This window comes from Zingiber officinale, chromosome 7B, assembly GCF_018446385.1.
Source record: "Zingiber officinale cultivar Zhangliang chromosome 7B, Zo_v1.1, whole genome shotgun sequence".
NCBI lineage: Eukaryota > Viridiplantae > Streptophyta > Magnoliopsida > Zingiberales > Zingiberaceae > Zingiber > Zingiber officinale.
Window position 1 is genome coordinate 37,514,994 of NC_055999.1, and position 11,732 is coordinate 37,526,725.

An 11,732-nucleotide genomic window follows, 5' to 3' on the forward strand; every position below is an offset into this window, starting at 1 on the left:
TGGTTTACTTTGGTCACACGAATAATAGCAGTGACTCCGATGGGGAGGATACTATTAGACGTGCCTAAGTGTGTACCATTACTTGACACTAAGTCCATTAATAAGATTGTGCCTCTTCCGATGGGGAAGATCACACGCTCTTAATTAACTTCCTATAGTCATCCTAAGAATGGAAGTTTAATCTAGTGATCCGCAAACAAGCTCATCCGATATGGAGGAAGGTACTCAGAGCCAACGCGCAAGCTTGTTGCATCACTTATAAACCAGTAATGGAGACCGTGGAATTTATTTAAAAATAAATCCCTCTCCCACTTAGTTATTTAAAGTGAGGAATTTTGACTATGCTAGCCTACTAAACATGCATACTAACAAGCACACACAGTCACAGCATAAAAAGCAATAAATAGAAAAACTAATTTTCAACTATTATGGCTTTTATCTATTGCTGTCCTCCGTGTGTCGCCAACCCTAGCTGCTCCACTGCCACCGGGTCTAGTTGTCGCATCCATCTTGCCCCTTGTTCCACTGCGTCTCTGGTCCTCAAAAAGGTTCCACGCCTTGCAAGATTCGATCCGCGACATAAATAGAATTTTACATTTTTCGATCCTATATTCCTCGAAGGAATGTACATGTGAACTAGATCGAACATAAAATAAAAATTTACATCCATCGATCCTATATTCCATAAACGGAATGTACATGTAACTAGATCAAAAAATAAAATCCTAATAAAACTAAATACAGCTCCTGCTGTATTTTATAATACAATCATGCACACACAATAAATGCCCTTGACATGTCCAAGGGTCCAATCACACACATAAAAACTATAAGTCATAATAGTTGGATCCTGCATCCACAAAGTTAACACATCCTACTATTAACCTGCCTAAATTATGTATGACATGTGCATAATTAAACTAATACCAAATACACAGAGGCAAAACCCTAGCTTTGATACCAATTGTTGGTTGCTACTCGGAAAACCCAATGGCTCCACTGTACAAAAATTTTGTTTTTTGATCTGAACCTTTCCTAGCTACCATTTGTTCTTTTAAGTTAAACTTGTATCTCCTGCGGAACTTAACACGTTTGATTCCAAGTTTAACTTATATGTTCCTTTAGGTTTAGATTTGGATCTCCTGCGGAACTTAACACGTTTGATCCAAATCACCTAGGTTATAAATTCAATTAAATATTAGTTTCCAAAATTGGCTTCCAGTACTGCATGGCGAGACACTTGGCCTTCTTGGATATGAGAGCAACCACCACCGACTAGACAAAGCCTTTTAAGGAAAGTTAATATTTAAATTCCTTATATAATTATAGGTTAACCAAAAGGAAAAATCAAATCACAAGGAAAAAATAAAAAGAACACAACATCGAAATTAAATTCGAAAAACAAGAATCGAATGCCTCTTGTATTTGGTATTTATACAAAGAAAAATTAACTAGTATGATGCGAAAATTAAATACTAGTTATACCTCTTCCTTGTATGCTAAAAACCTCGAGATCTTCTGCCGTATCCCTCGCCTCCTCTTGGACGTCGTGTGGGCGACGATCCTCCAAGACGAATACCACCCGGAGAGCTTCTCCTCCTTCTCTAGAATTCGGCCACCACCACCACAAAGGAGCAAAAGAGAGCAAAGGGAAGAGAGGGAGAGGGGGCCGACCACTTGATGATCTCCAACAACACAATATCAATTGTTATGTTTCAAGGCCTCCCCTTCCCCCCTTTTTATATTAGTTTCCCAACGGAAAATTATGGAAAGAGTTTTATAAAAAATTAGACTCATTCCTATTTCCTTTTAAATTTTTTTTTCTTTCCTTTTAATTAATCAATCTAGATTGATTTATTAATTAAACAACTATTTGTTGATGTTTAATTATTTGCCCGGCCCCTTGCTTGGGCACCAAGCAAGGTGGCCGAAAAGAAAAAAAAATTATAAAATTTTAAAAGAAGAAAACTTCTAATAAAATTTTACAAACTCTTTTTTTTTTCTAATGTGGATATTAAAAGGAAAGTTTTAAAATTTAAAACATCTCTAATAATATTTCTTTTTAAAAGAAAGTTTTATAAATTTTACAACTCTCTTTTAAAACCTTGTGGCCTAATTTAAATTAGGAAAATTTTATAAATTTTTAAAATCTCTCTTTTTACAAATTGTAAATATTTGAGGAAATTTAAAAATTCAAAAACAACCTTTCTAATTTAAATATTACGACCAGCCCCCTTGCCCAAGGCAAGGGCCGGCCACTTCTAGAGAATATGTGGTCGGCCATTGCTTGGTCACCAAGCAATGAACCGGCCCCTACCAAGATAGGCTTTTCTTTGGATGGACTTGAGGCTTTATTGAGGCTACAACAGGGACCTAGAGGAGAAATTGGTTTTGACCTTCCGATGAGCTTGAGTATCTCGTCCTCGCCCCGAACACACAACTCAAGTTCATCGATAATAACTCATTCCACTAGAGAGTTATTATCGCACTACCGCACCAATCCCAAATTACATTATGGGCTCCTTCTTATCATGAGTGTGTTAGTCTCCCTGTGTTTAAGATTACGAATGTCCACTAATTAAGTGAGTTACTGACAACTCATTTAATTAATATCTAGCTCCAAGAGTAGTACCACTCAACTTTATTGTCATGTTGGACTAGGTCCACCTGCAGGGTTTAACACGGCAATCCTTATGAGCTCCTCTTGGGGACATTCTCAACCTAGATAACTAGGACACAGATTCCTTCTATAATCAACAACACATACTATAAGTAATATCATTTCCCAACTTATCGGGCATATTGATTTATCGAGATAAACCTCACCCTTTGATAAGTCAAAGAAATAAATATTAAATATACATGCCTTTTACTATCTTAGGATTAAGAGCACACACTTCCACAATAACTAAGGTCTAGTTCTTTTACTAAGTCAGTACAAAAAGAACTTAACTAAATGATCCTACTCAATACACTTAAAGTGTATCAGTGTAATTTATTAGTCAAGATAAACTAATACTTAATTACACTACGTCTATTCTGATGGTTTGTTCCTTTCCATCTTAGTCGTGAGCAACTGTTTATAATTTATAGAGAACCAACAACATGATCTTCTAAGTGTGACTCCACACTCCATGTTATCTACTATATAAATTAATTGAACAATTACATTTAACAAATAAATGTAAACATTTGACCAATGTGATTCTTTATTTCAAAATAAATGTGTACAAAAGATAAACTTTTAAGTATACACTCCAACACGGTGGGTATAGGTGGATATAATATTTTATTAATAAGAGGCTACGATAGGGACCGAGAGGAAGAATTGGTTTTGGTCTCCCGATGAAATTAAGCTTCCCGTGTTCACCCCGAACACCCAACTTAATTTCATCAATAATAATTCATTCCACTAAAGAATTATTATTGAACTACCGCATCAATCCCAAATTACATTTTGAGCTCCTTCTTATCATGAGTGTGTTAATCTCCCTGTGTTTAAGATGTCCGATGTCCACTATCTAATTGAGTTACTGACAACTCACTTTAATTAATATCTTAGTCAAAGAGTAGTACCACTCAATCTTATTGTCGTGTCAGACTAAGTCCACCTGTAGGGTTTAACATGACAATCCTTATGAGCTCCTCTTGGGGACAATATCAACCTAGATTACTAGGACACAGTTTCCTTCTATAATCAACAACACACACTATAAGTAATATCATTTCCCAACTTATCAGGTCTATTGATTTATCGAGCTAAATCTCACCCTTTGATAAGTCAAAGAAATAAATACTAAATATATGTGCTTATTATTATTAGCATTAAGAGCGCACACTTCCATAATAACGAAGGTCTTATTCTTTTATTAAGTCAGTATAAAAAATACTTACCTTAAATGGTCCTGCTCAATACACTCAGAGTGTACTAGTGTAATTTATCAGTTAAGATAAACTAATACCTAATTACACTATGACTATTCTAATGGTTTGTTCTTTTCCATCTCAGTCGTAAGCTACTGTTTATAATTTATAAGGAATTGATTACATGATCTTCTGTGTGTGACACCACACACCATATTTTCTACAATATAAATTAATCGAACAACTACACTTAACTTATAAATGTAGATATTTGACTAATATGATTCTTATTTCTAAGTAAATGTTTATACAAAAGCTAGGCTTTTAGTATACATTCCAACAGGCCTGCTAGGTTTCATTTCAGAAAACATGATTCAATCTCCCCCTTCTATAAATTCAAAACATGTTACCATATGGTTTAAGTCTACATCATTTCACTTACAAAATTGAAAACATGATTCACCATAATGTTAACCATATTAGTTGTGAATATTCAGAGACATAATAGGTTTATTATATCTCTGTATTTCAATTCAACAGGAAGGGGTTTGTAATTTCGAAGTCATGTAAATATGTTTTGATATATAAATGAGTTAAAACTCGAACAAAGGGATCGTAGTGATCCTTGAAAAAGGTAATTGGACAGCGGTTCTCGTTCATTGAAAAAGAAAAGAGGTGCACCGTTGCGTGCCAAATGGCACGGAGCAAGAACTTCTTAGCCAGGGGGTATAAATAAGGTTTGACACCATATATAGCTCCTCCCAAATCAGACCTTCCCAGGGAACATGATTCCAGGTAAATCCAAGTAGGGGAGGGTCATCAGTGGGTTTTGGTCAAAACCCACTAATTGACCTACACACCTCTGATTGGACCCATCGGTGGTAGCAAATCCTTAGTTACAACTCTGTATGCGTGGTAGCAAGTATTACGTGGGCCTGATATGAGAGCATATCAGGCCCAACGTGGGCCTGATAAGTTTCGTTTCAAAAAATATGATTCAATCTTCCCCTTCTATAAACTCAAAACGTGCTGTCATATGGTTTAAGTCTACAGCATTTCACTTACAAAATTGAAAACATGATTCACCATAATGTTAACCATATCAGTTGTGAATATTCAAAAACATAATAGGTTTATTATATCTCTGCATTTCAATTCAACAGGAAGGAGTTTGTAATTTCAAAATCAAGTAAATATGTTTTAATATATAAATGAGTTAAAACTCGGACAAAGGGATTGTAGTGATCCTTGAAAAAGGTAATTGGACAGGGGTTCTCGTTCATTGAAAAAGAAAAGAGGTGCCCCGTTGCGTGCCAAATGGCACGGAGCAAGAACTTCTTAGCCAAGGGGTATAAATAAGGTTTGACACCATATATAGCTCCTCCCAACTCAGACCTTCTCAGGGAACGTGGTTCCAGGTAAATCCAAATAGGGGATGGACATCAGTGGGTTTTGGTCAAAACTCACTGATGGACTTACACACCTCTGATTGGACTCATTTCAGTTCGAGTGGGATCATGGAATTGCAAGGACTCCAACGGTGGTAGCAAATCCTAAGTTACAGCTATGTATGCGTGGTAGCAAGTATTGAAAAAAAAAACCCTTAGGCCATACATATACATAAGTTAAATGATTAGTTGACATCTACAAATATATGCATAAGTATTTGCCACACGGTGAGTCTGATACGATTTCAAATCAGGCCCACGTTAGGCCTGATATGATATCGTTTCAGATATAAAACCCCTGGTTTGCAATAAGAATCCACTATCAGTGATATTAGCTGACTAAAATATTCACCTTTGCAAAATATTTGATTTTAAAATACAACTACTTCGTAAGAAGATTACATTGTACCTGAGAATCTGAAGGTTTAAGTACTTGAATCCCAATTTAGAAATATATTGGCAAAAATACTACGGATATGCTACATATCTTGTATGTCCAAAAACACGCTAAAGGGTGACTGTTTGATCACTACTATGTGTCAGTCATGTAAAATCACAGATCCATGATGCATTCCTTTTTTTGTGGATGCTTGAAAAAAAATTTTAAAGTGACCTAAAACACTGTTCCAATGCAGTTTCTATCCAACATCCACTGCACCCTAAAAGCCTACATAGTTTCAAAATCATACTCTTTGAGCTTTTCAAAATCACACTCTTTGAGTTTTTCAAAATCACAGAGTTTTAGATTTACATAGTTTCGAAAGGTGATACCTTTACAGATAATTAAAGTGGAGAGGACGATCCACCCGATCTCCTTCTTTGCGCCATTATGAAAGAATATTATTGAAGGAAATCCTAAAAGCCTACATCGGACCCTCGCAAACGTTACTTCGGAAGGTCTAAATGCTAGATGTCACTTGATCAAGGTACGAAGACATTATGTAGAGTTTCACTAGGGGGATGATTTCATCACAATATTGGAGCTACAATCGGAGATTTACGAAGACCACCAAGGAGACGAGGGAGAAAAATGATCACAATATTATTTTTAAATCTAACTAATTCAAATTATGATTCGGATGGCTGAATCATAACGAAGGAAGGGAGATTGACGAGAGGATTAAAATTAGAATTCCATATGAATTGACTGCACCCTTTGATAAATATAAAACTACTATACACATTTTAGTAAATATAATATTCAAGCTACGTTTTTTTTTGATAAATTACCACCTTTTAATAAATATAATATTCAAACTAATTATGAAGCGTATTCTAATGCTCTTCCCTTCATGTGTTCATATTTTTTTACCGTAATTTATCTTCCTTTACCTAATCCGCGTGACGAATTATGAGGGCGCGTAATCACGTAAATTCTCATATGCTCGGCAAAAAAACGTGAGTCGAGATGGCTGGGCTGATTGAATTGTCACTCCTCTGCCTCTCTATCCCTAAAGGAGGGCGACTTCTGTTCCGTACCCAAGCATCATCAGATAAAGGAAGCAAAACCCTTGAGAATCTACCATGTCACAAGAATACAAGGAAATTACAATGAGCAGCTAGTTCATTTATTATGAAGAAAATATCGTCACCAAGAAAAATTCACAAAGGCTATCTAATCTTACAAAGAAACTCTCAGAACTGGTGTTTCTGATGAGGAAGTTACAGGGGATGGGAAAAAAAGAGCAGAGCAGAACAAAATGAAACTGCACAACTTTACTGATTCGCATACTTCTTTAGACAAAAAAAAAACAAAAAACAGAGGAGCTTAGCCAGACGAAGCGGCGAGACAGAAACAACTAGCAAAAGCTAAAACCCATTCTCCACCGGAAAAGAGAGAGAAAAAGCTGTTGGTCCTCCGCCTACCATGTCCACCAACCCTCCAAACTCATTCTCCTCCCACCCCCCTCTTCCGCCGCAAAACCCGACTGGATCCATGGCCGTCCCTATGAACGCGTCACGCGCTTCGTTCCCGCTTTCGATCCCCGCCCAAGTGCCAAACTGGTTCCGACAGCCAGCTAAGTCGTCCCCTTCGTTGTCGCTGTTGGATGGAAGCCTGGCTCGCTTCGCGCCGTCCTCTATGGCGTCCGCCGCAGGTCCGGCGAAGTGGTCCAGCAGCTTCGGGTCTCCGGCCACCTTGACCAGAAACGCCAGCATCTGCCTCGGCCGGCGCTCCGTCTCCTGCACCCTCCTCCACATACCCTCCACCCTCTCCTCGATCCTCCTCTGTTCTAGCTTCAGCATCACCACCTCCGCCGCCAGCTTCTCCTCCTCCTCCTCCAGCACCTCCACCTCAACCTCCTCCTCCCACCCTTCTTTCTTCTTCTTCCCGCTACCGCCGCTGCTCCTCCGAACAATAAACCTCAGCAGATGCGTCTGTCCCCGCAAGAACGACGCGTGGGCGAATTCCCACCGGTCAGGATCCACCTTCCGAAACCCCTGCACTTTATCCTTCAGACCAGATGCTCCAAAAAAAATGAAAACTGCGAAATCTCTTATCACTCACATAAGTATTGAGTTGGCGGACAAAGCTGGAGAAGTTATTGTGCTTGAAGTGGGAGGGGAGAAGCGTCTGCGAGAAGGCGAAAGGGTCAGCGACGACGAAGCTGTTGTCATCTCTGCCCCACCTGATGACGGCGTCGGTCGACGGGTCGTCTACCATCCGATAAGTCTTCAGCACAAAGGGAGTCGCCACCGAGCCCCCGCCGCCACCGCCACCGCCGCCCCTTCCGCCCCCGCCGCCACCGTGGCAGTGGTGATGGCGAGGGGTGTTGCGGCCGCCGTAATCTTCCATAAGTTTAACCAAACAAAAATGGCCGAGGAAGGAAAGTTATGGTGACCGCACGGATCAGATTTGGGTTTTCTAGCAGCCCGCGGCGGGGAGACAAAAGGGCGAAGACGACGGTTACCGGTACTGCGGTACATCACCGGACGCGTGTCCGTCGCTCGAGAATCTTCCATGACTTTTTATTCGCCAAATATTATATTTAAAGGGAACGAAACTAAACACGACAGAAATTTTAGAAAAATTTTTATGGAATAAATAAAAAAGCAATGCTCTTTTTCTAAAATTGAAAATGTCGACTTTTTTTTTTTGTTAAAATATAAAATATAAAATAATTATATATAAACATACTTTAATAATTTAGAATGTATTTATCTGATGAGATTTAAAATTTAGTTTAGAGCCCAGCGGTAATGACATGAGTCTATCAAAAATTGATTCCTATCTACCTGTTAGTTAATTACTTGTAAATAACTTAGCTTTTGGAACAAATTAGTGGTGACATGGTAAGATTGGGGCATTTGGTTTGAGGTGCAGGAATAGAAATGAGAATGGATTTAATAGTAAACTGAAATGAGAATGAGTTTAGCAATTCTAATGCTATTGTTTGATGGAATTAACAGTGGCGTGTGGAATCTGACAAAGAAAGGGAGAGATTCTACGTAGGCTTTGATGACGATGACAGCGGCATTGGTGCTGCAAAGCCACCCGACGATCAATATACCGTCGATATGCCTCGCGCAGCTTCAGAGCTACGTGCCTCCCCTTGTCTCTACAGGCATTGGCCTCTCCATTGAGGAGCAGCATCGCCTACAACATAATCAACAATCATTCGACACTTTCCTCTCCAGAGATCTCGCTATCGATGTTAACCAACAGATGGACAAAAACGAGCTGAGCTCACACCCACGTAGCATTCTTCATTCTCTATCAATCCAATTGCTTCTGTTTTTTATTGGACCTGAAAAGATTTGATTTTATTTCAGGAAGAGTACCTCCGAAAAATGTTGGGGGAGAGGAGATGGAGGAGCATCCATTCTATTTTATTCTCCATGAGGAAGATAGTAGCACAACGACTACGTGAGAAGGAGGGGGATGTGGAGCAGGTGGCAAAGCGAGGCGCTAAACTAGAGCACCACCTTGCACATCTCCAGACCAAATCGATGGCATGGCAAGTAAGAGCCAAGGTCGGCCAAGCTGAATCAACCTCCCTCCGCGCCCAGCTCTAGCAGGCCTCAACTGCAATCCTCCCGTCGAAGAGAGCCAACTTGGCCCACTCGATGTTTATCGACGGGAGCCAACTCGAGCCAGAGTGGGCGCTTTATGCTTACTGGGGCGGCCAACCGGTGTCGGTCATCATCCTCCCCTGTCGTCACTTCTACCTATGCGAAGTGTGCAACAACGGCATGGGGGAGGCATGCCCTATTTGCGCAGAAGAGAGAAACAAGCGACAAAAAAGAAAACACACTTAAAAGATGGGAATAAATTCTAAATCCATTAACCAAACACTTTATATTTCTATTATTCCATTCTTTCATTATTAAACTCCTAAACCAAACGCCACCTAAATGGTTAAATTTTAACAATAAAAATGGGTACGATACCTTTTATAAGAAACCAAAATGAAGTTATTTTATTATTTTTTTTGTCATTCTAACCTCTATCATTGCTTTCAAGAATGTTTGACTAAACTTATTAAAAATATCTTATAAACTCGTACAACTTATTAACTATTTTAAGAGCTTATAAGTTGTTCGGTCTTATTTTAAAAATAAGCTATTAAAGTATTTAGATAAACTTATTTTAAACAAGTCAAAGATATTGATGTCTTTTTATTAACAAAATTAACCAAAAGAGTATAATACTATTAGTGTGTGTGTATTGTAGTTAAAAATGATCAATTATATATTTGATAATTTTGTTTTTTTAAATACTAAGAAAAAGTTAGATAGAAAAAAAAAAATCAAATTCTAACTATGTTGAAGAATTTGTGCACCAGGGAGAAGAAGAAATGGAAGAGAGTGTTAGAGACTTCGTACGTCGGGAAGAGAAGATGACATAGTGCGTTGGGAAAAAGTCGGTGTAGAGAGCTGTTAGATTTGTAAAAATATGTGGAAAATAAGATGTAGATTAATGATATATATAAGGATCTCTAAGAGTAGAAAATTGTTAAAATAAGATTTTTTTTTAAAAAAGTAAGGTCTCCTTTACTTTTTTAAAAATAACTTATAAGTTGTCAAACAACTTATTTTGACAGCTTATAAGTTGTTTGTAAAACAATTTACCAAATAGATTTAAAGAGCTTATATGCTTGAAAATAGCTTATAAGCAGTTTTGTAGAGCTTATAAGCTCAGCCAAATACCTTCTTTGTATGAAAATTGCCCAAAGGGTCTACGTAAAATTGGGAATCGATCAAAAGACTCATTATACTTGATAATTATCAAAGCCTATGGTAATTTATCCTATCTTTCCTTTCTCTTTTTCTCTTATTTGCATGCAACTTTCTTTCTATTTTCTCTTTTCTCTCATTAAACTTTTTATTTTTTTCTTTTTGAACTCCATGAAAGTTTAATTCTTGAGCACCTATAGGAAGCCTGAAATAAGTAATAGAGGGCAACTTTGAACTCTTTGCAACCTTAAATATCCATAGGATAAAATAATCGAATATGTCTAGCTCGATTAGTGATTTTAACCAAAACCACTTATGGACCTAAGCTATTTGAATTTTCTGTAAACTTGTACCTATTCGGTAGGATTGAGTGAGAGGAAGTTAAATATAATGTCAAACCCTGATTCTAAATCAAAGGAACATTGTGAGCATGACGTAAAAAGATCAGGCCCAACGTGGGCCTGATATGAGTATCAGACCCAATGTGGTTCTAGTCTTTCCACACTATACTCACAATTCCTTTGATCAAAATCAAGCTTTGATGTTATATCTAATTTCCTCTCAATCAACCTTATTGGATGGACACAAGTTTGTAGAGATTCAAATAGTCTAGGTCCATTAGTGAGTATCGATCAAAACTCACCGATCAACCAAGAGATCTCAAATTAAACATGTTTTCTGGTCCTGTGAATTTTTGAGGTTGCAAGAAGTCAAAGTGTCCTTTATTACTTATTTGAGTTCTCTATAGGTGCTCCAGTCTTATGCTAACTTTTAGCTAAAATACTTGAAGATGACCTCCTAGAGATCAAGACCAATATGAGCCTAATTTGCTCAAGTCAGCCCCAGGTTGGGTCTGATCCTCTTATATCATGCTCAAGTTAAGCGTGATCCTCTCATATCAAGTTCACGTTGGGTCTGATCCTCTCATATCATGCCCAATGTGGTCTTGGTTTTTCCACACTATGCTTATAACTTTTTATTTGATCAAACCCAAGGTTTGACATCATATTTATCTCTCTCTCACTTAATTCTACCGGATAGTGCAAGTTTGCAGAGATCCAATAGCTTAGGTATATTAGTGGATTATGAGTTTTAGTTAAAATCTACTGATCGACATATAGAGCTCAGATTATATTCATTTTAGATTCTGTGAGTTTCTAAGATGGTAAGGTATCTAGAAGTAACTCTTATTGTTTATTTTGAGTTCTTCAGAGGTATTCAAGATTTCCGTGGGATATATAAAGG

At 37.9% G+C, this 11,732-nt stretch overlaps 2 protein-coding genes across 2 annotated transcripts; one reads left to right on the forward strand and one right to left on the reverse strand.

The window, feature by feature from the left end:
- Positions 1 to 6,858: 6,858 nt before the first annotated feature.
- LOC122005678 (heat stress transcription factor C-2a-like) lies at positions 6,859 to 9,483 on the reverse strand. The gene is made up of 2 exons (XM_042560804.1): positions 7,819 to 9,483; positions 6,859 to 7,751 (listed from the first exon to the last, which is right to left on the reverse strand). The coding sequence occupies exons 1-2, from the start codon at positions 8,104 to 8,106 to the stop codon at positions 7,122 to 7,124; spliced, it is 918 nt and encodes a 305-aa protein (XP_042416738.1). The 5' UTR covers positions 8,107 to 9,483; the 3' UTR covers positions 6,859 to 7,121.
- On the forward strand, positions 8,776 to 9,326 carry LOC122004301. The gene is made up of 2 exons (XM_042559210.1): positions 8,776 to 8,964; positions 9,084 to 9,326. Exons 1-2 carry the CDS (start codon positions 8,776 to 8,778, stop codon positions 9,324 to 9,326), a joined length of 432 nt encoding a protein of 143 aa, XP_042415144.1.
- Positions 9,484 to 11,732: the final 2,249 nt, after the last annotated feature.

Coding starts and splice junctions, on each gene's coding strand:
- LOC122005678 (XM_042560804.1), bottom strand. CDS start 8,106: ATGGAAGATTACGGCGGCCGCAACACCCCTCGCCATCACCACTGCCAC. Junction 7,752..7,818: donor TCCGCCAACTCAATACTTAT/GTGAGTGATAAG, acceptor GATAAAGTGCAG/GGGTTTCGGAAGGTGGATCC.
- LOC122004301 (XM_042559210.1), top strand. CDS start 8,776: ATGACAGCGGCATTGGTGCTGCAAAGCCACCCGACGATCAATATACCG. Junction 8,965..9,083: donor CCAGAGATCTCGCTATCGAT/GTTAACCAACAG, acceptor ATTTTATTTCAG/GAAGAGTACCTCCGAAAAAT.